The 25,973-nt window shown below is 40.3% G+C and overlaps 2 protein-coding genes across 3 annotated transcripts in view; one reads left to right on the forward strand and one right to left on the reverse strand.

The window, feature by feature from the left end:
- ppm1lb (protein phosphatase, Mg2+/Mn2+ dependent, 1Lb) overlaps positions 1-9,078 on the reverse strand; it is a 46,853-nt gene extending 37,775 nt beyond the window's left edge. The window contains exon 1 of the mRNA XM_078246051.1: positions 8,158-9,078. Coding sequence (XP_078102177.1) covers positions 8,158-8,556 — 399 coding nt within the window. The 5' untranslated portion in view covers positions 8,557-9,078. The remainder of the gene's footprint in view (positions 1-8,157) is intronic.
- Positions 9,079-10,760: 1,682 nt separating this feature from the next.
- nmd3 (NMD3 ribosome export adaptor) lies at positions 10,761-25,968 on the forward strand. 2 transcript variants are annotated; one of them, XM_078246054.1, is made up of 16 exons: positions 10,761-10,849; positions 11,286-11,382; positions 12,376-12,510; positions 13,217-13,313; positions 13,769-13,849; positions 14,628-14,756; positions 15,712-15,802; positions 16,514-16,592; positions 17,136-17,232; positions 19,836-19,953; positions 23,328-23,473; positions 23,724-23,836; positions 23,951-24,023; positions 24,245-24,351; positions 25,262-25,332; positions 25,548-25,968. In XM_078246054.1, exons 2-16 carry the CDS (start codon positions 11,339-11,341, stop codon positions 25,679-25,681), a joined length of 1,515 nt encoding a protein of 504 aa, XP_078102180.1. In that variant the 5' UTR covers positions 10,761-10,849; positions 11,286-11,338; the 3' UTR covers positions 25,682-25,968. The 2 variants fall into 2 exon arrangements, with proteins under 2 accessions (XP_078102180.1, XP_078102179.1); XM_078246053.1 differs by having other exon boundaries at positions 10,773-10,882.
- Positions 25,969-25,973: the final 5 nt, after the last annotated feature.

The raw sequence follows: 25,973 nt of genomic DNA on the forward strand, positions 1-25,973 counted from the left end.
GGATTGATGCAACCGCCAATTTTGGAGAGTTTTTGAGTATGTTAATCCCCTCAAAAAGGCAATTAATTTGCCGGAAGAATAATTCCTTCAGTTTTAATAGGGCCTTCGCTGCCGTCGGCGCTCGGACCCTAACTAGTGGATTTTTTTAATTTCCATTTATTTTATGGAAAAGGATGACAGTGGAAAAGAAGAGACTACAGATGAGAAGTTTACTCCAGGGCTTAACATGTACTGTAGGTTACTTGACAGTCAACAGCCCCATTCATCCATTTATTTGGCATGTTTCACTCTGTGACTCCACTCCTCAGTCGCTTCCAGACAGTCCTCTCGCTACCATGAAAACAAACCTCACCAATGGGGACAAATTACCAGAAGTTCAGAGGACTTTTCAGCAGAATGCTCAAGCTCTGCGGTCTCTTCTCTGGTGCACTAGCATTTTCCAGCTAATGATCTCCTGTGTGCTTTCCACTTCATTTGCCATCAAGAAGGGGCTGAAATGTTGAGCATCAGCTTTCGCCACAAGTGACAGAAGTGGATACAGAAGGATAACAGTAGTAATGGGCGATTTTGCTGATCCTCATTAATTAATTCCTCTTTTTGTCCTGTACAGTCAAAGTGCAGAGTAAACTGCTGGAGCTGCCAGGCAACTCTGTCCTACTCAAGGACACTTCAGTGTATGACTGCTTAGCCCTGCTGCTGATGCTTCAGCCTCAGCCTGGTGGTACTACTCACTGTACCATCCTGCAGAGCAAATCTGCCAGTCATAGTCATGTCATGGTTTATAGAAGGGAATAAGTTTGGCCGGTGAAACCACAGCAGAGGGATTTTATGTCCTTAAACTGGCAATAACTGATTTATTGGCCACTTTGGGGCAGCAGAAACAAGCTGTAAACACACAGCACAACATATTATCACCTTTTAAGATATGGCAAACCTGTAAGTAAACTGTTGCATCAAGCAGATATGGAGCAATATTAGCATTTATTTGGATTTCTGCTTGTGACCACTTGATGAATATTTAATATTCACTCTCTTTTAGCTCTGTTTTGTTCTCCACCAAATCCTGAGGGAAATATCTGGCTCTTTAGCTGCTAAATGTTCCACTGTGTTCACCAACTACTTGCTAAATACGTCTGTCTGCGATTTGATGTTTGGTAGGTAGTGTACAGTGAGTTTTTAGAGCCATTTTGCTATAAAAACAGCTGCCTGCCCTGAATGAAAAATGAATCACAATAGTAAAGTTGTGGGCTATAAAACCAAACAATGAGCCAAAGGATGCTATAAAGCTCTTTATAGCTGAGGGAAACTGCAGATTCAATTGATAATTCTGTTGGTTATTCACTACAGATAAGCCCTTTCACATAAAAGTAGTCACGTGATCCATTTTCAATATAAAAAATATTGATTATAGCCACTTTAACAATTCTAAAATTGTATTTTCCATAAAAATTGGTCTATTTCAGAAACATGCTGAAGGCACTGATTGAGCACGTAATGTAAATGTGAAGCAGGTGTCTGGTCCTGATAGGCTTTTGGCATTTCTGACTGTCACAGTGAAGTCATCTCTCCCTAGAAAACCAGATAACACCAAACTGACCCGCTCATCTCCGTGCGAGTCCTCAACGTCCATGAAGGAGAGTGCACCTTCCTGCACACACATAAATATTTGTGCTCACACACACACACACACACACACACACACACACACACACACACACACACACACACACACACACACACACACACACACACACACACACACACACACACACACACACACACACACACACAGCTGTCCTCAGTCTTCACACACTCCCTCTCTTCATTTGCTCGCTCCCTAATCCTGTAATGCCAACAGTGCAGTTAGTCACATGCGGGCTCTCTTTCATCTCTCTAGTGAGAGCGAACTCTGAAAAGGAATTCAAACTGCCTAGTATATGTAACCAACCCCATACTTCTGGAGTAAACACAAACATGCACATAAACACATTAAAAGCCTTTCTGACTATAAAATGTCCTTTATTGAGAAGTGGCAAAGAAAGGTGATCTGTGCTGCACCACTGCTTCAAATGTTCTCAAAAGTCCCGTCCACTTTGCAATTCAAGAAATGAATAATGAAGCTGAAACTAAAATGGCCATTCAGCCTGAATATGAAGCAAAGGTGAACGAAGGACAAGCTAGGAGCTGAATAAAGACAGATAGGTTCCCTCTAAAAATGCTAATCGTCCCTGTGGTGTTAGCGTTTTTCCTTCTACTTCTTTACTTGGCGCTCTCCCATCGCCTCCTACACAGTAAGAGACTATACATCTATCACAACCCACTCACAAACAAACACCGCAGATCAAAACTACATGAAAGAGTGAGCCCTGATAGAAAAAGAAATCAACAGAACAAAAGCTAAAAAGGATGGCAAAACAGACAGAGAAACGCCCCCCCCCAGCCTTGTAGAGAATGTCTTCTCTGTATTCTAAAGTTAAGATAATTTTGTAGTGCCTGAAGCCACAACATGACAGTGAGGCAGGGAGAAGCAGAGTACAGCTGACTCTCTACATGCCAGTCAGGAACAAATGGGGGTGCTGCTGTTATATGGATAGAGAGCCCAGGGTTATCACTTTCAGCAGGTTATTCCAATGTGCCAGCTAAAAATCAATCTCCATTTAATAAATAAATCCCCCCCCCCCCAAGCCACTATTTAATACATGGCTGAGTATGCCGATGGATGTGTTCACATTAAACACTGATTTTCAACACTTGAATATTGAATTTGCGTTGGTGTGTGCAAGTGGGTGTATGGTGCGGAGAGATAGAGAAAGAAAAAAAAAGGAGCTTTCCACATGTTATTTAGCACTGACTGATGGTTTATCTGGTAATAATCTGACCGGCTTCCTTAACTTTCTATCCTCCAACATGCTGGACTCACATCCTGGGATTTGAATTTGTTTATTTTGCACAATAAAATCAAGACAACAGTAACACAAGAAAATAAAGTAATAAAATAAAGATTGCGCAGGTGAGATTAAGAAAACCCCTAGGGGCTTATAGAAGGAATATATATATATATATATATATATATATATATATATATATATATATATATATATATATATATATATATATATATATATATATATATATATAAATAAATAAAAATAAATAAGGAGCAACAATTACAAGAGTCCTAAACAAACAACAACAAATTGAATGCAAGTAAGCACTGAATAAAAAAAAAAAAACAAGCACGAGGTTGGCTACATAAACAACAAAAGGCATAAAATAAATATATAGATCACCGGATTCGATTCACCCCACCCCGACCATGTTGCAAATGCAGATTGACACTGTTGGGTGTAGTTTGTCATTTTGGAAGACATGTATTCGCTTTCTTGAAGATAGAGATGAGAAGATCGTTAACACTCTCATGCATGCTAAGTACGCAGCTAGAGCCAGGTGGAGATTAGCTTATTTTAGTAGAACAACTGGAAGCAGGGGGATATAGCTAGCCTGCCTCTGCCAAAAGCGGAAAGAAATACACCTACCACCTACTAGGGTAGTTGTCATATCTTGATCGTTTAATCCATACACATGGTTCCAGCTCCATAACTGATGCACATACATGAGATTGATCCTTTCATCTTTTTATGCGCAAGAAAGCAAATAAGTGTCTTTCCCAAAACATCTAACTATGTCTAAAACTGCACCTAGCCTAAGGTCTATTATTAAAGATGCAGTGTCAAGTGTTTTTTACATTTTTTACAAAATATCCATTATCGACATCATTTTCACGGATGCGATTGCTTTGCCAGTGGGTGCTGTGATTTCAAGCTTTCAAAAGCTCCATTTACGGTCCAAAAGACTACTCTTTTACAACACCTGCTACCTGCAATGACGACAATGACGATGCATTACTGTGTGTGCATATGAGATTGTATTCTGAACAAGCCGCCATGACAGTCTGGCTGTGAATTTCCGGAGAAAAAGGACCATGTGACGCGTTTGTCCAATCAGCTGCCGGTTTTCATTTTCTGGGAAACAATCGGACCGTTAATGGAAACAATACAGAGCAGCGCCGCCTGCTGCTATGGAGACGTATTACGTTTCGCGCACGTGCAGAGCGTACGCTCAAGTCGCCGCTTCTTCGGTGTGTTCTGAGGAGAAGCCATGGTACTAGGTTTACTTACCTGGTGCCTAGACTGGCTACCTCATATGTTCAGGGTCAAGCTAAAAAAACTGTCAAAGAAACTGTTCAGAACAGGCCACTTGCTGCACTTTTTAACTCTCCATTGTTAATTGCAATACTGCACTTTATTTACTTTTCAAAGGCTTGTAAATTTTTAATAAATGGAACTAATAATTCTCAACACATCTTTGATTCATTTTGTCCAGCATTTGTAAGCTGTAGACTGTCTGTCCAGTCAGAGACATATATTGTGTAATTGAGGTTTTTAGTTTTCAGTTCAATTAATTAAATCCAAGTAAATTGGTGAATCGAATTATATCGACTCGTATCGTTGGCTGAATATCGTGATATATATCGTATCGTGAGCTGAATATCGTGATATATATCGTATCGTTGGCTGAATATCGTGATATATATCGTATATCGTGAGCTGAATATCGTGATATATATCGTATATCGTGAGCTGAATATCGTGATATATATCGTATATCGTGAGCTGAATATCGTGATATATATCGTATCATGAGCTGAATATCGTGTATCGTATCGTGAGATTAGTGTATCGCTACAGCCCTATGTGTTACAAAAGGAAAGAGAGGAAATCTCAATATACAGTAGGACAAGGATGAAGCTTTATATTATTGCAATCAAAGATGCTAAACAGAAAATTGTATTAATTACTTTAGTATATTTTTAAGCAAATACCAAACATTACCTATTTTCACCCTCTTAATTATGATAATGTCCTGCTTTTCTTTGTCTTGTGCGATAGTAAAGTGAATAACTTTGGGTTTTGGAGTGTTGTTTGGGAAAAAAGAATTAGCAATTTGAAGTCACATGGAGCTTTAGGACATTTTTGCACTTTGACATTTTATGAATTCATCGAGAAAATAATCAGCATATTAATCCATAATTAAAAATAATCATTAGTTGCCGACCTAATTAATTGCTTTTGGATCCACTACCTCTTCCCTTGATGTTTATGTTAAATATCTGCTCTAATTAGTTGGCACACTCATACCCCAGTGAATTAGTTTACATTTCTGTCCATTACAGGCTTTGCAAACAGCGTCCAAGACCTGTTGATGTGGATGCAAAGTCTTGGATGCTAGACAGAAGTTGACACAAGTCCGACATTTCTTTATTGGTTGGGTTATGTGCTTTGGATGAGCAGAGCATGCGTGTAGAGAGAAATGGAAGGGATTGTCACCCCACTAACTAGCCAGCTGAGGCAGCCAGTATTCCTGGTGTAGCCTTGGGCCACACAGCTCTCTCTGCTGTATTTAATGCCCTCTGGCCATCAAGAAAAAGAAAAAAAAAAAGAATCTAGATTCGCTAAAGAGAGGAAGTTGTTTCTGAAGGCTGCTGTCTGCCAACCATGTTTCACACACTTCAAAAGAGGGTGTGGGAATGAAAACAGACCAAATTGTTGCCCATGGACATGCAGTGATAAAACAGCTTCTCGCCTACATGGACAAATCTGAGCCCTCTCTTCTTGCTCTTACTCTCACCATAGATGCTCTCCCACTCGTTTTTTTCTAATTTTTCTGTAACATATATAGCTTAAAGAAGAGTCCCGCACACTGACCATTACGCAAGCAATAATTTATTTAGAAAAATACAACGTTTCGGTCTTAGACCTTCATCAGCTAAATTCTGTAACATATATACAAACATTTATTTCCTCTTTATTTCTTCTAGTCTCTTAACCATGTGTGGTAGCTGCAGCAAAGCTCACAGGTTAGGTCACCAGTCTCTAAAAAGGAACTCCACAGAGGGAGGAAGCACAAGGAAAAAGGCCGCAGGGAAAAAAAGAAAAAAGAAATCAATGACCACTTTTGGTCAAAAGCTGCAGCAGTCAGCACCGCGGCCTAAAATTTAATTTCCCCTACAAGAACAGCTATCCTCTATGCCTTTGGTTGCCTATTTTTAGCATGTTATCGTTCAGCCTCAATCAGACCACAGCAGTCAAACTGAAGACAGTCACTGTCAGGCCACAAAACTGCATGGAGCTCCTCAACAACCAGAAAATGTGTAATGTTTAATGTACAAGCTGAAGCATAGAGAAGAGAAGATGAGAGACGGAGGAAAATGGGATACCCTGTCACTTACAGTTTGTGTGTGTTTGTGCTGTCAGATGAGGTCATAGTTTAAGTCCTGAGAAACAATGCCAGTCTTTAAGCATGCCATGACTTCATGATAAATCAGTGTTCTCATGTTCCCATCTAACCATGGTGCCATCTCAAATGCTCTTTGTCCATTCAACGGACAACTTCTTTTTAAGGGTCTGGTGCTTTGTAAAGCTGTTTCCTTGCTGCCCTGGACGCACTGCCACATTCACGTTGAAGAACATTAGTTAGCACCAAGGACTCAGAAAGAAAAGGACTCATCATCATTTTTTAGCTGCAAACAAATTGCCAGGGGGGGGCCCACTTCAGTTAAGCTTTACTCATAGTATTGAGCTCAGCTAGCGCAAGAGTTGGGCAATATATCGATATTATATCGATATCGTGATATGAGACTAGATATCGTCTTAGATATTGCATATTGTAATATCATAAGTGTTGTCTTTTCCTGATTTTAAAGGCTGCGTTACAGTAAAGTGATGTCATTTTCTGAACTTACCAGACTGTTGTAACTGTTCTATTATTAGCCTTTACCCACTTAGTCATATCCACATTACTGATGATTATTTATCAAAAATCTCATTGTGTAAATATTTTGTGAAAGCACCAATAGTCAACACTACAATATCGATATTGAGGTATTTGGTCAAAAATATCGTGATATTTGATTTTCTCCATATCGCCCAGCCCTAGCTGCATGTATATGCCTCTCTGAAGCACCCCGATTTGAGTCGATCCTCCTCCTTCCAGCTATAATCATGTTAGACCATGGGGACTATGCTGTCTGCATCCTAAAAAAAATTGTTTTGGCCCAAAAAAACATGAGAGGTGGATATTTTTGCCATGATTTTAGCTGTAAATAGACGATGCAGATTGCCTTGCCTTTTGGAAGAGAACAGATATGTGTGGTTGAATACGTGTGTAGGGCTGTAGCAAGGAATTATGGGATCCTACGCACAGCTGTGGATCCTCGGCTCCTGCTGCACGCATCCACAAATACTCAATGACAAATGCCCAAGGCTGGATTACCAATTGCCTCCACAGCCCCAATATCTCCAGGCTTGCAGTGCTTTACCTGGTTTGTACTTGTATTGGAATATGCACCATTAACACACAATATCAACAGGCTGATAAGGGCCTTAAAGTGGGCCCTGCTTTATTACCTGACCTTGAGGCTCGGTCTTAAAGAGGATCTTTGTGTCAAAAAGTAGTTTGAAGACCTTAATCATTATAGTATTGTGTTTATGTGTTACATATTCCTGAAAGCAGCCCATCTTTGCCCCCCTGGCAGGCTGATCCAGCCCTGCAAATGTATCACCTCCACACTGAAGTAGATTTAATAAAATGCAATAAATCAGATACATCACTCATTCATCAGCAGACACAAATATTTGTTCTGAAAAGTTAAAAATTGTGGCAGCTGGTCAGAAGAATAGGTTTAGCAGTTAATTCAACTCTAACACTGGACTATAATCCTTTCTGATGGGCTTTAATTGACACCATTTTATAAAGCTATTTAGCAATTGTATCGTTTAAAAAATATATTCATTGTTAGATGCTGTTCTAACAAGCATAGCCTACTTTCATCTTTAAAATGCCCCTTTCAAAGTTTAAGGACAATTTTGGCTTGCTCCACTTTGTCTTACTTGTGGATTTAATACATTGTGGACAGTAAACCAGACCAGACATGTTATACAAAACACTGACAGATACACAACTGGAGATTACTTAAGGCATCTTATTCCAGACACTTTAGGGGCTCCTACAGCTCAGTTTGGGGTCCATGGGTACCCAAACAGGTATATATACCAACAACACACCTTGTCTTTATCCCCCACACTGTAGCCTACTCACCTCTCCTCCATGGCCATCAAAAATCCCAAATATAGACGGGTGAGTCTTGTTGACGATGTCGGTGAGCACCTCGAACCTGTCCTCCATGTGGTCTCGCCGGCCTTGGATAGAGTACACGGCCACGTTGTTGCTCTTGAACTCCCAGGTCTTGGAGAACTCCGCGTCCAGGACGTCCAGCCCACCGAACCGCTCGTTCTGCATCATCTCCGCCACTTTCCCCTTGACCATCTTGACCGCATCCCGGCTGGACTTGACGATGGTCTTCACTTCGTCTGTGTGAAAGAAGTAACTCCACAGAGCCAGGCTGATACACAGGAGGAACAAGGTCTCCGGTCTGAGCAGAAAATAACGCATGATCCGACCTAATAGAGACAGCAGGGTCATTGTATCCTCTATCATTTATTTATTTACATGCAGGAAATCGCGGCAGGTTGTGTGTCGCTCGCCCCAGCCGCAGATTTCAGTCCATGAGTGGTTTGGTAGCGGTGAAACAGAAACATTTAACCGAGCGTTTCACACCGGGACACATACAGATTATACTAAACGAGTGAAACTTTAGTGCATTTTTAAGGACACACCAGGCAGAAGGTAAGGTCTTAGCGTACGTACACAGACCGGGAACAAACACGATGCTCCGGCTGGTTCCCCTCTAGCATGCAGCCCCGCAGTGAGCCACCAGCGGCTGTCCGTTGACCATCTGATGCGGTCCGAGAACACCGACTCCCCTGGACAGAAAACGCAGGTCGCCCGTTTGGACTTCAAATTAAGCCAGTGTGCTGGCTAAAGTACAGGTGTGGGCAGAGTCTGTTCCTGGCCAGCCCCGCTACGGTTCCCAGCTCTGAAAATAGCGGTCTGTTGAAACTCCCACATTCCCAGCTGCCACACTGGCTGCGACTCTCTGCTGCTGACTGACTAAATGGGGGTGCTGCCTTCACATGCAGCTCGTAATGTCCCTCAAACGAGTCAGTGACCCAGAGGAGGCAGTGTGATTAATCTCTATAGGATTATGTATGTTGTAGGCTAAAACATGTTTCATGTTTTATAAAAGTTTGGCGTGTACATTGTAACAAAGTACCCACAAATAAGTCTGTTATACGAATGGGCTCATTACGATAAGGAAATGTAGACTATAGACACAATCATGTCAGATTAATTGTGTCCCACTGCTCCACAAAGCCTACACCAGACCGAATTTATTGTATGTCTAACACAATTTAAATAACTTTGAATTATAGTGCACAGAATAATTTATTTGAATATAGAAATGAATGCAAAGCACCTTTAGGCCTATTTGAAAAACAGAGGCAATTTAAAGTGCTTTGGATTAGGATAATAAATGCATCAGAACAACATGTAAAAACACAATAAAACGCCGAATCCAAATAGAATAAAATGAGATTTTTAAAAAAGAAGATAAAGAGATATAACACAATCGTTGAATGATAACATAATAAGATCATATCATCAGTATGAGTTCACTGAAATTGTATTATCCCCCAGCCCTACCCACCACCTGTTACATTAAGACTTCAGCTGGAGCAGTGGAATAAGAGATCCTGAGAGCATCTTGACATATTGTGGTTTCATTTAATCACAAAATAATGCACCATAGCTCTTGAACTGATCCAAATGATCAAAATTAGTGAACTTAATTCAATGTAATTATATTAGGTTACAGTAAGTTATAAAAGAGTAGGCTACTAACAAGCTAACTTTTTAGTGGTTCTGTGCTTGCAACGCAATTTTACATATAGCCTAACTGGGTAAAGCGATTTGGACAGGGCTTTGCATATTGTACATTAATAGTCACATCTTGGTAGTGTACATATTCCCACGTTTACCGTCATTGTGCATTTACTTAGCCTACTTAACGCATGATCGTTAATGTTCGCTCGTTTTGAGTTGAATATTTCCGACAGCACCCGAAGGCATCCAAGGAGCTGCCATACCACAGGTACGCCAAAAACCGTGGATTATAAATTCTTCAACACAGGTTCCTAATTTTGCAAATTTCATTATAACAGTTTACATAATCAGATGAATAATCCCTAAATTGAGCACTGGATTTCCAACCGTGTAACTGCCCCAGACACACAGGGGTCCCTCCACAACCTGTTGGTGGCAATAGGGTTTTCATAAAAAGCAGTGTGTTTAATTAAAACCGAGCTACATGGACATATGGAATCCTAAATCCTATTTAAATTAAGTTCACATGCTATACATTTTTTCGACAATATTCAAGTTATTTATTCACTTCGGGGGCCTGGCCATAATGTTTAAGATAGTCATACAGTATGTAGCCTAATACATTTTGTATGGCTTATCCACATTACGTTGCAGCAGGGCAGAATTTTAGATATTGGGACATGATAAAGTTACTTCTCTCTTCTTTCTTTTCTTTTCTGTTCTTACATTTTTATTTCATTTTAAGTAGCAACTTGTGTCAAATTACCTTTTATTCTAGTGTCAGATTTTTAACAGTTGTATTTATACTATTGCTCAGTACTGTGAATTAGTTTATCTAACCATTAATGCCAAATATGTTTTATTTAGCCTTTTATTAGCTTATTAAAATGTTTTTTAAGGAAATTTATTCAGGCAGACAAAAACTGTCCCGGGGTCCTTGAGTATTGCATGACGTCACCAAGCCTCCCTCGGTCCTCGGTGGGGAAAACGTGGAGGACTTTTTACGGTGTGTTGTGGATTTCCCATCAAAATAACTTTAGTAAGTTTTGTCATCACACGCTTGTAGCAGCTGTAGCTATCGAATACTTTTGGTTGACATTGTGTGCTTGTTTCTTTACGAATATCTTTTAGAATCACTCATAAAAACTAGCAATTTAGCCTCTAATGCTAACTGTCTGATACTGAATGGTGAGCTGATGCTAGCAGCGTTAACTATAGCCTGCCCTGCATCTTTTTTCAATGATTTCACAGTCTTTCTATAGCTGTCTTTTTGTTTCTGAGTGTGAAGAACAAACCCATAGTATTATAATATTTACCTGCTGTTATAAATAATGTGTGTAGTTGTTACACAGTGCTCGCTACCAGCAAACGTTGGCTATACTCTAGCAGTCTTGTTACTGTCAAAGCTGTGCCTGTTAAATCAGTTATGTTTTTGTCCTCAGACATCAGATCACAAAAATCCACTGACATACACTGACCTATCAACTTGGCAAGAATGGAGTACATGCAAGCTCCTGCCACAAGCAGCCAGGGGAATATGTAAGTGAACAAATATAAATGGTATTTATGTCCTCGAATCTGTTGTATTGTGTAAGGCCTGTCACATAGACCTTTCTCAAGACTGACTCAATTTAGACATGTCAAAGTAGCAAAACACATCTGTAACTATTAATATTGATTGCTCTGTAGTAGGACAGCACGTACAATGGCACACCTAAATAGTGTGTGCATTAAATATATTAGTGTTGCATGTGTTTGCTAAGTTAAAATGCTCACAAAGAGAAAAGTTTGCCTTATTGAAAGATGGATTACAGCACACACTCCTTCGTATGTTGTGGTTACAAAGACTGGCATGCTATTTCAGTACAGAGTAATTAATTTGGATTGACTTGATATCTGGTAATCTATCATAGTAAACATTTGGCCATTTTTGTTTTTCATATTAATTATACTATCCTTGTATCTCAATTGAAAGTACTGATCATTGGGAAACAATCAACAGTTGATTGCTGCACAGAACCATGGACTGCACACCGGGATAAAATGTCCCCAGTCTAGCAGATGAATTTGGACAGGTTGCGGTTTGCATGCTAGTTGTCAAATCCCCAAGCTTCCCACTTGCACGGTAACACAGCAACTAGTTCTCTAAACAGTCTGTGATTTCAACTGCTCTAGAGCACAATGTTAATGTCATTTTGACAAAACCATAGACTAACTACTAGTCTAGTCTAAATGTTCATTGCTATGAGTTATGATCTCATGTCAAATTGAGCTGTCTAACTGTTCACTTGCATAGCATGTTAAAGTTAACAGAAACCTATGCCTTTTAGAAAGATGGAAGAAAACACAATAAAATAAACTGTGGTATGCCTCGGGAATTGGTCAGCAGTAATGTACAGTATAGTGGATGTTAACTTTATGAATGTTCTAAAACTCCCAAAACATATTTTCTTGATTGACCCAGAGGTGTAAAATGCCACATAATTTGTTTATGTCACTGAGTTTTACCAATGTTGCCTCTCTCCTCCCCAGCCTGTGCTGTACATGTGGCGTCCCCATTCCTCCCAACCCAGCCAACATGTGTGTAGCCTGCCTGCGTACTCAGGTAGATATCTCAGAGGGAATCCCCAAGCAAGTCACAGTGCACTTCTGCAAGCAGTGTGAAAGGTTTGTTTCATGCTTTTTGCTCCTCTTTATTTTTTTTACATGATACACATATAGTATCATTGTTTATAGTGCTGCAACTAACGATTATTTTCATAGTCGATTTTCTCGATTAGTTGTTTTGGTCTATAAAATGTCAGAAAATGGTGAGAAATGTGGATCAGTGTTTCCCAAAAGCCTAAGATGATGTTCTCAAATGTCGTATTTTGTCCACAACTCAAAGATATTCAGTTTACTGTCACAGAGGAGAGAAGAAACTAGAAAATATTCACATTTAAGAGGCTGGGATCAGAGAATTTGGAAAAAAAATTACTCAAACCGTGGCCGGTTAGTCAGTGGGTAGAGCAGGCGCACATATACTCAGAGGCTTATGCCTTGACGCAGAGGTCCAGGGTTCGAGTCCGACCTGTGATGATTTCCTGCATGTCTTCCCCCCTCTCTCTCCCCTAGCTGTCCTATCAATTAAAGGCGGAAAAGCCCAAAAAATAATCTTAAAAAAAAAAATTACTCTAACCGACTAATCGATCATCAAAATAGTTGCCGATTAATTTAAGAGTTGACAACTAATCGATTAAAGGGTTAATCGTTGCAGCTCTAATTGTTTCTCTGTAGGAAACATTTACATAAGGATTTAGATAAGGTTATCTTGAGATTTCTTTTGGAGGGGTTGAAGTTGAGGCTTGAATGTACATCTTCTTCTTTTATGCAGGTACTTGCAGCCTCCAGCCAGCTGGGTGCAGTGCGCCCTGGAGTCCAGGGAGCTGCTGACCCTTTGTCTGAAAAAAATTAAGAGCTCGATGACCAAAGTAAGCATGATTCTTACTAATCTTCTCCACAACAGACAATGGCATATTTGCTTGTTTCAGTCCCATCTTGTTATTGAGCCTACTTGATTTTTAATATATTATTTTTAATATATTATATCTGACTGAAAGATAATAAATAAATTTTTTTTTAGATTTTCTTTTATGGGGTTGTGTAGAGAAAAAAGCTTACACACACATGTAGTGACTCTTTTTGGTGACAAATGAATTGGGGCTTCTTATAATATAATGCTGCCTGATACAATATCAAACGATGGCCTCAGAAATAACCATAAAGGTGCATTAACACCTTTAACACAGTTCATACCAAAACAAACACATTATGAACTTTATAGTATTCTTTGCAGGTCATGGATTGCATTATGATAATGTTGTGTCCACAGCATGTATCTAACTTGTCATTATGATAATGTTCAACAACACCCCTCTCCTCACAGGTGCGTCTCATTGATGCTGGCTTCCTGTGGACAGAGCCACACTCCAAAAGGATTAAGATGAAAGTGACCATCCAGAAAGAGGTGAGAAAACAGAGTGGAAGTGATAGATAGTGATATTCAAACTAGGGTTGCAAAGGGGTGGACATTTTCCGGTAAATTTCCGGAAACTTTCCATGGAAAGTTTAGCTGGGGAATTTTGGAAACATTCTAATTTGGAAACTTTCATGGGAACGAATATAGGGAGGACATTCAACTGAAAGTGCATCAAATCAGGTTGTTTTAACCAAGATTATGCTGAAAGATGTTTTTTTTTTTTTTTATTCAACTACATTTAAGTTCCCTGTTATAGAATATAAGTATTATAACAAGCAATATTAAAAATATTCAGTTTATTCCCATTAATTCCCGTTTATTTCCGTTAATTCCCATGGAAAGTTTCCAACTTTGAAAATTCCCAGAACTTTGCAACCCTAAAATTCCAACTAACGGAGGAAAACTGACCTCAGATGGGCAACGTGTTTTTCATCTAAAGGTTACCTGGGTGTCATGGTGTAACAAACACGCGTGTTTGAGAGAGTTAAGTTTTTGCCAGTGGCTGTCATCTCATCTTGTTGACCTTTAGTGAGAACCTGAGTCCTGTGCTTTTTAGGGCCAACTCTTTTGTTTGTGCTGTTGGAGAGTCTGTATAATTCTGTCTCCAGATCCCACTGGTCAGATGTATCTAAATGGCTGAGAAATGGCAACATGGAAACATGTCGGGGTTCTTTTTCCCGAAGTGAATGACAGAGAGAGTTTTTGTCACTGTTTGCCATGCAGTCAATGCACATGGTGTAACTTGTTGCTGTCTTTGCCTCTTCAGGTGATGAATGGCGCTATCCTACAGCAGGTGTTTGTGGTCGAGTTTGTCATCCAGTACCAGATGTGCGACGACTGCCACCGTGTGGAAGCTAAGGACTTCTGGAAGGCCGTGGTTCAAGTTAGGCAGAAGGTAGGAGTCTGTGGTTTAATGACATACCCTATAAATGAATAAATAGGTTTTCTCAGAATGGTTATCTACTGTTTTATTGTACTTGAACTCTACTTACATTGTCAACCTTTTACACTTTGCATGCATGCATGCATGCTATATGCTTAGTAAAATAATAATAATGAAAAAGTAAATTGATAGTGAATGGCTACAAAGGCTGTATACACACACATTCACAGGAATGTTGGGCAATTGCATGTTTGCCTCTGCAGCCCTTAATCTTGACCCTGTATCTCACTCCCATTAGAATTTGTTTATTTTGGTTCCTCTCATTTTTCCATTTGAAGTATTCCAGTTTACTCTCTCTTTTCACAATCCTGTTATTTTGTGTTAATTTTGCAATTGCATGTTAAAGGCTTCTGAAGCTGTGTCTGTGGGTTTTTTATGTAAAACGAACCTAGAGCTCTAGGTATATGGCAAGATAAACAACACTTAATCCTAGGGTTGCACTTTTTCCTTTTATGACTGATGTGTGGAAGTAAACCAGGCTTAGCTTCAGTGCTATAAAGACCATAGATTTATGAGATGATTACTCAGGAACAAGCTTCAGCCTCTGTTACCACTTAACTAAGCTAAGATACCCTTGGTGGACTTGACGCCTTCTGCAGCTACTTCGCAATAAACTCACTTCTCTTCACTGAAAAGCTTTTACCGTGAAGCAACTATACAGGACGTTAGGAATTGGCAGCATACAAAATCATGAACGGTCTACTTGTTCTCACTTGTTTCCCAGCAGTGTTTTGACCCCAGAGTGTGTCTTCCCAACTACACTTTTTATATATATATATCATGTTTTGTTTTTAAAAGGGGAAAAGTGGCGACAGGTTTGTGGCAGATGCCAAGGTTCAAATAATTGGGCCACGAGGCTGAATAGATCTCTGTATGATGATGCTGAAAAATGTGTTTATTTTTACAGACCGTTCATAAAAAGACATTCTACTATCTAGAGCAGCTGATTCTCAAGCACAAACTCCACCAGAATGCCCTCAACATCAAAGAAATCAATGGTAGGTCAATGGCATATGAATTCATATATTTCATTTTTGCATGTTTGATAGTATACAAATCTTTAAAAGAGAGGGGCCTGCTATATTCCTTAGCGCCTCTAACCCAATTACACTGAAAAGTGGGGACCTTGTCTGATTTGTCACTGGCGTAACTAATGTGGATTAGAACCGAGCAGAACATAATGATGTGTCGAGTGTTAATTACCTCGTACCAGACAGCAAGCCATGCATGCATGTCACTGGCCCCAATCAGTCCACACGGCTGTCCTCGTGCGGGCCTCAGAGGAGGGCATGCGTTGTGCATCTAATCAGTGTGCTGTAATCAGAGCAGGCATGGCATACCGGATTCCTGCAATGCAAGCTTGATTCACACCCTATGTAGAGATGCTAACTGCTACATCGCACACACACACACACACACACACACACACACACACACAGGCACAAATGCTGTGCAGCTCAGCAGCAGCTCTCTGTGCTCTTGGACGGTGAAGTGGAGTTTTGTCTGTTGGTGTAATTTAAATCATCTCCATATCTCGGCAGGACTTAAAAAGCTTTATGAATGCTACAACATGTGGCTGCCATATTTTCTCCCATCTTCATCTGCTCTCATGTGTGTGTTGTATTGCAATGCATGGTGTTGACCCGTAAAGCACGCCTGTGATATATTTATGGGTGGTGGTGTTTGATGGTATTTCTCTCCTCTCTCAGATGGGATTGATTTCTACTACGGCTCCAAGCAGCACGCTCAGAAGATGGTCGACTTCCTCCAGTGCACCGTGCCCTGCAGGTGAGCAACGCCTCGGTCTGTGACTATGAAAACAACATCCGCATGAGGCTCAGTATTAAAACAACAACATTCCCCCTTTTATTTAAATGCCAGTCACAAGAGGATTTAAACTGATTATGACTGCCTACTTTCAGTCTTCATCCAACAGTCCAGACATTTATGAGCAAATATGGCATTGTCACAGAAAATAATTTTCTAGTAGGCGTTTAGCAAAATGTGGTTTTAAGTATAAAATGTCCTAATGAAAGAAATGCATGAACAAAGAATACAGCTCTGTTAACAAACAGTATTCATTATTGTTTTTTTACCAGTGTGCTTCTATCACTGTGTATGTTTATAATTTACAAAAACCCTCAAGCGTTTCATAATCAGTCACCTAGATGTTGTCATGACATGTGTGATCATTGTCTTTTTTGCATTCAGTCCCTTTTATTATGATTTGTCCAATTGTGACAATGTGAACTCTGCTGGTTCTCTGAATGACGTCTGATGATGATGATGATGATGATGATGAAGAACATGAAATCTTTTTCTATTTTAAAGGTCAAAGACATCCCAGCGCCTCATCTCTCATGACATCCATTCAAACACGTACAACTATAAGAGCACCTACTCTATGGAGATCGTACCTGTCTGCAAGGTATACAGCTCTGTGATTTGTTTTTAATTTAAGTTTGATTTTGTTTCACTCAATTAATCCACTGTTGGAGACACACCCATGTTATATATTTATATATTTCTTTACACATCATCTCTGGGGCATCACGTTTTTAGTTTAGTAAAATGTTGTGTCGGAAAGCTGTCTTGGGATCTGTTTATATGCAGATGAAAACTTGAGGCTGGCCAAGAATCTTTCATGTTACAGTTGTGTTCCAAATAATAGCAGTCCAACATCACTAACCTCATAAATCATTTTTTTTTGGTAGAAGTGATATTTCTACATGGCAAATAATTTACTACTAAGGGTTGTAGAGTCATAGAAAACCAACAGACCCAACAGTCATGACATGCATGCTGCTCATTCTGTGTAATTGAATCTGTAATTGAAAGGGGCATGTTCAAAATAACAGCAGTGTTGTGTTCAATTAGTGAGGTGATTGATTCTGTGAAGAAACGGGTGTCAATGATGGCCCATAAGCCCCAGTGTGTAACGTTTGTAGTTGTTCATTATCAAAATCTGTATTGCCCTTCACAAACTTGTCCTTTTTCATGAATATTGACCACCACCATCAATTTCAAGTATTGCTATTAGCTTGGAATTTTATATTTGCGCTTGCATGAACTGGGGTAGACGCTCCATAATGAGGCGCCATCTTGAAATACGTTAGCCAGTAAGGGACATACAGGCTATACTGCTCCGCCTTTCGCGTTTTCGACTCACAGCTGCTGCTAATGGGTATCGTCGCTTCCCGGCCCCGGCAACTTTGAAGAAGGAAACATGGAGGACCACAAGTATTAAAAATCCAAATTTCCGGAACAGGAGTCTTCTTCTTCACCCAGAAAAAGAAAACGGACATTGAAAAGAGCAAGAGAATCATCAGAAAAAAAAGAGTAAACATTGGAGCTGCTTTGGATTCACACACCAAATCCCAACTAGTTAATTATCCTCCGGACCGCTGCAGTCTCCTTTTCTTTCTCTCTCCTTTCTGTCGGGTGGCGCGCGTGCCCGCTCGTGGTGTGAAGCGCACGTCCACGCCACTCTCCGACATGAACTCATGGATGTATTAAGAGAACGCATGAACTCCAACAACGACAGCTGATAGACGGCCTTCTGTACACCTTCGCTTTTTGAAGCGTGAAGTCTACTGTAGCTGCAATACTGCGTGGCGAGAGAAAGTTGATTGCGATATATGATCTCAACGCTAGATGGGAGTAATTCTTACACAATGTAGCTTTAAGGAAGGAAGGAAACAAATGTTGTGCATACTGGTTATAGTGCATTTCACACTGAAATACTCAGCAAAATGGGTCGTTCCAAACATTGCTCTGAGGAACAGCGGACTTTAGGCGCTGTTCCATTACATGGTACCTGCTTGACTCGCTTCGATGAGTCAAGCAGCAAAAACGCCATAAGATTAAAAAGTTGATTGGAGAGGGGAAAACATATAAAGAAGTGCAGAAAACTATAGGCTGCTCAGCCAAAATGATTTCAAATGCCTTGAAATGGCATCCAAAGCCTGAACGACGTGGGAAAAAAGGGTCAACTACCATTCGAATGGATCGAAGAATAGCCAAAATGGCAAAGGCTCAACCAATGACCAGCTCCAGGAAAATCAAAGAAGACTTAAAGTTACCTGTGAGTACTGTTACGATCAGAAGAAGGCTATGTGAAGCAAAGCTATCAGCTAGAAGCCCCCGCAAAGTCCCATTGCTGAAAAAAAGAATGTACTGAATAGGTTGAAATTTGCCAAAGGACACATTGACTGGCCAAAGGAGAAATGCGGGAACATTCTGTGGACTGATGAGAGCAAAATTGTTCTTTTTGGGTCTAGGGGCCGCAGACAGTTTGTCCGACGACCCCCATGCACTGAATTCAAGCCACAGTACACTGTGAAGACAGTAAAGCACGGTGGATCATGGATCAGTTTCAGTACATCAAAATACTTGAAGAGGTCATGTTGCCTTATGCTGAAGAGGAAATGCCTTTGAAATGGGTCTTTCAACAAGACAATGACCCAAAACACACCAGTAAGCGAGCAAAGTCTTGGTTCCAGATGAACAAGATTGATGTTATGGAGCAGCCAGCCCAATCCCCAGACCTCAATCCCATAGAAAACCTGTGGGGTGACATCAAAAATGCTGTTTCTGAGGCAAAACCCAGTAATGCAGAGGAATTGTGGAATGTAGTTCAATGGTCCTGGGCTGGAATACCTGTTCACCGGTGCCAGAAGTTGGTCGACTCCATGCAACACAGATGTGGAGCAGTTCTCAGAAATAATGGTTATGCAACTAAATATTAGCGCAGTGATTCAAAGTAAAGCCAACCCTTGAGACATTTTTCAGTTCATACAGTAAATGTTTGAGTTTGTAAAGAAAAATATTCCTAATATTATATATATTATATAATAGCCTAATATTCCTTTTTCTTCACTTTCTGTAAAGGTATAACACAAACTTGATCAATTTTGGTCATGCTTTGATTTGGAATTGAATGTGCAGTGTTCCCAATGCATTGATATTATGGAATTAAAAGCTATTCTAAGGATTTTGAGCCCGGGTTGTCTGGTTTTGTCTGGTTGCCAGGACAACGTAGTGTGCCTTTCCCCACGGCTGGCGCAGAGTTTGGGGAACATGGGTCAAGTGTGTGTGTGCGTCCGTGTCACCAGCACCATCCACCTCATCGATCCCAACACCCTGCAGAGTGAGTATTTCTACTTCTTCTTAACAGGTCCAACTGACACCACAGTCCAGTAGGGCTGGGACGATATGCTTTTCTCCCTAGTTTTTAAAGATGATCTTTTGGGCATTTTTAGGCCTTTACTTCCACAGGACAGATGAAGACATGAAAGGGGAGAGAGAGGGGGAACGACATGCAGCAAAGGGCCGCAGGTTCGGTGTCGAACCCACGGCCGCTGCGTCAAGGAGCAAACCTCGATATGTGTGTGCCTGCTCTACCAACTGAGCTAACCCAGCCACTATTCAATTTTTTTCACGATACATGGCTTTCAATTTGTATAACGATTTTCAATTATTGTGATTCTAGAAGTATTGCGATTCGATATTATTGAGTGTTGCGATTTTCTTTTCCTTCTTTAACAAAAACAAAAGTTGAATAATCCACTTCTGGAGACAATATAACACGAGATATTTCTAAAAAAAAATTTGTTTTCTAAAAAGAGTGCACATCACATGTCAGTCAGTCAGTCTGACTACTTTGTAAAGAAGTAGTTAACATGGAATTTCTGCATTGTCTGCTTTTGGTCTCTTTTGCTGGAAACGGTTATGATGTAGTCGCCGTCGGTGGTTTAGGTGAATCATTGGTTAAAAAAAAATATATATATATATCTATATCTCCATTGTGGGGAAAAGAATGGATACGTGAATTCTTTTTTTTTCTTTTTTCATCCGTACAGTCCAATTTAACTACAATTTACTTGAACATACTGTATACTTAAACATAGCTGCTCTTTTGTCTGGTTGTTGTCAGCTGAGTTGAAGTTTGAATCATTGCTCATCAATTCAGTAATGTGAGCTCTATATATAGACCACGTCTGAGGTTTCCAATGCTTTTTGAATTTGAATTTTTTTTATTTTGCACAATAAAATCCAGACAACAATAACCTATATAATAATAAAAGATTGCGCAGGTGAGATTAAAGGACAATTCCGGCGCCAGTGTTAATTTTGACAGCAAATTCTGATTTAGTCTTTTGAATAACGCACCATTTAGTTTCAGTCTTATTTAAGTCATCTGAAATCTTTTAGTCTAGTTTTAGTCGACTAAATATCATAAGAGTCTTAGTCTAGTCTTAAGTCTTTTAGTCTTAGTCTAGTTTTAGTAGAGCAAATATTAGCAGATTTTAGTCGACTAAATCTACAGTGGACTTAGTTGACTAAATGTTTCTCCAGAATTTTTAATATTAAGGACCATCAGTCTGTTATGGAATGTTATTAAGGTTTGAATATGCAATACAGACAGATTTAACGGTTCGTCCAGAATCTAGCCTGACATCTCGTTGTTCATGAGACATGTCATTGCCACCTCGGACCGGGTGTGCACTGCAAAACGTTAGCGTGTTGCTAACGAACGAAGTCAACTGGAAATCAGCCAAAGCTGTGTAACTAAGACTGTGCAACTAAGTATACGTAAAACAACTTAACCATAGGAAAACGTCCTCGAAACTGTGCAAAGTTCTGCAAACTCGCCCTCCTGTGTAACTGCTGCGCTTGTTTAGCTGTTACACTGCATTTGCCGCAAGCCTTTAAAAATGGCTCTGCTGCTTCCGCATAAATCAACCTACCCCCAAAGATTCACTCTGATTGGATTTCTTCCCAACTTGTCCCACAAAAAAGAGTGGTTCCGATTGGCTCTCTTCTCCATTCGTCCCTCCCTAACATTTTCGTCTCATTTTTATTTGTTGACTAAAGTGTCTGTTATATTTCGTCACAGTCTTCATCATCATATCTGACTTTTTATTTAGTTTTTATTTAGTTTTCGTCCGTGGTGCTGCTGATTTAATATTATTAATCTTAAATTATGAACCTAGGGGTTAATAACGTGTACCGAGTCAAACGTTCTCTGGGATCTGTTTTCATGATAATCGAATGTGTCTCTCGCTTGAAACAACCTACCACAAACCGGGGGTTAGCTGCTAGCGCTAGCTTTTGGGGCACAGGGTAAATCACTATTTGATACCACTAACAAGGCTTGAAATAGCACCACACTTATCGCCATCTTGGATAACAGTCATGAGCAGACGAACGCCGTGCAACCAGTAACCAGTAACATAGCTCAAACACAGCGTTCGTGATTCGACTGCTCATGACTGTTATCCAAGATGGCGGCCGCATGTAAACATTAACGCTACTGTCTTTATAGTCTATCTTTGTAATAAACTGTCCGTACACTTACAAAGTTCTCAATGCTTTGGTTTGCATGTAGGGACCCTCATTATGCTACTGTTTAAGTGTGGTGCTATTTCGAGCCTTGTTAGTGGTATCAAATAGTGATTTACCCTGTGCCCCGAAAGCTAGCGCTAGCAGCTAACCCCCAGTTTGCGGTAGCTTGTTTCAAGCTAGAGACACATTCGATTAGCATGAAAACAGATCCCAGAGAACGTTCGACTCGGTACACGTTATTAACCCCTAGGTTCATTTTGCGCCGGACAGTGTTAATTTCGTTTGCGTGTAATACAAGAAACATCATAAGCCGTGTCCTTTTGTTACCATGGTGATATAACTGAGTCATTGCTTGAGTGAAACCCTTCAGTGCTGCACTAAGCTGACTCCAGTCTGCTGACCACATGTTCATCACAGTCGTCTAACTCAACAGCTTCCCTATGCTCGCCGTCACGGCACAGCACGAGACACGCTCACAAAAAGAAAAGAAAACATTTTTTCTACATGCTGTTATAACTAAGTCAGCTCATTTGGAGGGATTTATAATCGATACATAAATGCTGACAAATGGCGATGATGTGTTTCCTCTGTATCTGGTGTAATCACGTGCTGTATTATGTGAGAGGCAGAGGCGCTCCTCAACAGAATTCTGACATTCTGTAAGCGTCCCACACGTTTTTAATTACTCTTCAAAGAGCAGGCTATTTTTGTTGCAGAAAGTTTTTGAGCCGGCTGAGTAGCTGAAACAGCCTCAAGGCAAAGCTCTGTTCAGCACATTTTGGCTGCAGTAGGCAATTAACTTAGTATTAAAACTAGTTGTGTTGCCGTTTGTCTGCTTCAGTTTACTTGAAATATACACAGAAAAACACTGTCTGGATTATTACAGATAGAAAAACACTGACAGATAAATCTTGCTTTTGCACCCATGTGGCTTTTAAAGAAAGGAACTTAGAATATGTTGGAGTCTGAAAAACAATCAAATCTATGAAGAGTGACTCATTTCTTGAAATGCTGTCATGATTTATCTCATTTCTCAGGTTCTTTAACCTGTCAAGTAAAAATGAGAAGGTACTCTATAATTTGTGCTCACGTTTTGGGCTTTCTGCTCTAATGACTTGTCTTATCACAGTACAACTGTCAGTACTAAATACCTAAATAATCTCTTTAACTCACTAGTTGCTGAAGTGGATGGGAGCACATATTGGCGTTACCCCTTCAATAGTCTCTGTAACCCACGGCAACTGGAGGAGTTCATCGTTATGGACACTGACATCATCAGAAACCAGAAGCTGGGAGCTGGAGCCGGCATGAGGTCCAATAAGGTGAGGGTGTGTCTGTGTGTGTTGTTGCAGAGCAGATTGCATTATGAGGGAACGTTGCTTTTCTCTCGGAAGCAAAATCAATAGCGAAGCATTGCATTATCCCAAAACAATGGGAAACACACAGGAGTGTTGGTTTTCGAAGGCGCAGGGGATGAGGTTTGTAGGGACACTGTACGCTCTCTTTACTCTGAATATTGCATCCGTATTGATGCAACGGAGGAAAAATTTTGTGTGTGTGTGTGTGTCACAGCACACCCTGGCTGAGGTGTGGGTCCAGAAAACATCAGAGATGAACACCAGTCAGCAGTATCACTGCCGTACATTCCTGGGCCACCTGCTCAACATCGGAGACCTGGTGCTAGGGTGAGTACGAGGGATTGACGGGAAGTTGAGAGGCTGGTCGTCAGGTTGGCAGTAAAGACTGATTGCAGACTGCACACTTGACACTTCATGGCACATTTACTTCTCACACTACAGATTTGACTTTGCCAATTCCAACGTCAATGACGAGTACCTGAATAAGATGAACCCTCACCACGTTCCTGATGTGGTAAGACTCAACTCCTCAGTGAATTAACCTGGGCTTCCATGATCCCTTTAAGTAGCTATTGTCGACTTGATTAACACTGTCCTCTAGTGGCAACAGAAAATACTGACTGTGGATGTGATCACATCATCCCTACATTCAGGCATAGCATCACATAGAGAAAAGTTATGTAGACAATCTGCGGTGGTGTTTTAATTGTACAACCTCAATGTGGACCCTCTAAGGTGCTGATCAAGAAGAGCTATGACCGCAGCAGGAGGGCAAAGCGCAGGAACTGGAAACTGCAGGAGATGGAGAGAGAGCGAGAAGGCATGGACACAGATGATGAGAGGTAGGAGAGTAATGTGGAGTTTCTGGATTCTCTTGAAGTGAATGAATTAAAGCTTCAAGAATTTGAAATGTTATTCAACTCTCATGTTTAACTGTCATCTTTAGAGGACAAGACTAGTGCTATTCTTTATTAAAAACATGAAAAAGACAAAATAATTTACTAAAACAGCTGGGCACAGTAGTTTTTAGCAAACATTACTCGAACTGGAAAAAATACTGCATTCATTGGGGACTATTTCCAGGCTTAGAGTAATGCATATTTAGTGCTCTAGTGAGTATTTACAGCAACAGAACGGTGTTTGTTGGATTGGCTCAATTCAAATTACAGTGTGCATGGTCCACATGGCATTTCACAGTGTGGCTCATTTACAGTTTTAATAGTTTTTTGGCAACAATGGAGATCTATGGCACAAAGGATGGCGACACAGATAATACATTTTAGTCAGATCAATTCATGGTGGTTTTGGTCTTTTCACGGGACACGCTGACAATAAGAAAAATGTAGAATATCCCCAGACTTAACCCCAGTCCTTAAAGGCGAGAGTGCTTGGAAAAGTTCTCGTAAAATATTCTTACAAAAAATAAGGTGAATACATTTAACTTAACCTAATCCTTTTAACCATTTAACACCTTGGCCTTAGAAAAGAACTCCCTGAATAAACAAATGTTTTATCCTCAAGTCCATTTTGAGCCTATGAGGAATTGCTTAAAGTTTGTTTTTTGGCACAAATGTCCCCCACACATAAAATAAGAGTAAACACTTGATACCTGAAATGATGACTAAATACATGACATTGTTTTTTTTTCATATTTAGTGAATAGTTTGAAAATGTGCCAAGTATCCTGTAAATATTTTCCCTGTAATGTGGCACCACATAGGTTTTCCTTTTAACTTGCTTTTCTGTCTTCAGACAATACCAGGACTTCCTGGAGGACTTGGAGGAGGATGAGGCTCTGAGGAAGAATGTTAACATCTACAGAGGTGAGCAGCTGGACGCTGCAGACTTTTCACTGCACCAGTATCCTCAGACACTTCAGCCCTTCTGTTTGTTTCCATTGTTGCAGCTTGAGTAGTTGGGATGCGGCTCATTTTGCTGTCAATGGCTGCTTAAGCGATCAACAGATCTAATGCAAATTTATTATAGATGATGTGTTGGATGGACAGTTGATGAATAGAGGTTGATTTTTGAATTTCAGATGCGTCAAAGATTCCAGTGGAGAGCGACACTGATGATGACGGAGCACCACGTGTGTCCCTGATGGAGATGCTGGAGGAGCTCAGCCTAACGGATGCAACAGGAGAAGAGGGGGCCGAGATGATGACGGACTAGCCGGTCGGCACCCTGCCTGTGTGACACTGACAGCTGATCTGTCAAATACAGGTCCGCTGATGACACAGTTACACACAGAGCTGAACTGACAGCAGATTGAGGACTGATTGAACCATTACCAACAAATAATGTTTCACACAGAAACAATCCACAGTTCATTGGACTGTTATGTAATAATAAATATGGTTCTAAAGTACTCTTTTCTCCATTTGGCATGTAACATTTTGGAGTCATGTGAAAATGAAGTGCATCTATTTCACTATATCAAAATAAATAATTGTCCTATACTTTT

The sequence above is a fragment of the Sander vitreus genome, chromosome 3 (genome assembly GCF_031162955.1).
Source record: "Sander vitreus isolate 19-12246 chromosome 3, sanVit1, whole genome shotgun sequence".
Taxonomy (NCBI): Eukaryota; Metazoa; Chordata; class Actinopteri; order Perciformes; family Percidae; genus Sander; species Sander vitreus.

Coding starts and splice junctions, on each gene's coding strand:
- nmd3 (XM_078246054.1), top strand. CDS start 11,339: ATGGAGTACATGCAAGCTCCTGCCACAAGCAGCCAGGGGAATAT. Junction 19,954..23,327: donor CGATCCCAACACCCTGCAGA/GTGAGTATTTCT, acceptor TTAACTCACTAG/TTGCTGAAGTGGATGGGAGC. Junction 23,837..23,950: donor ATCGGAGACCTGGTGCTAGG/GTGAGTACGAGG, acceptor CTCACACTACAG/ATTTGACTTTGCCAATTCCA.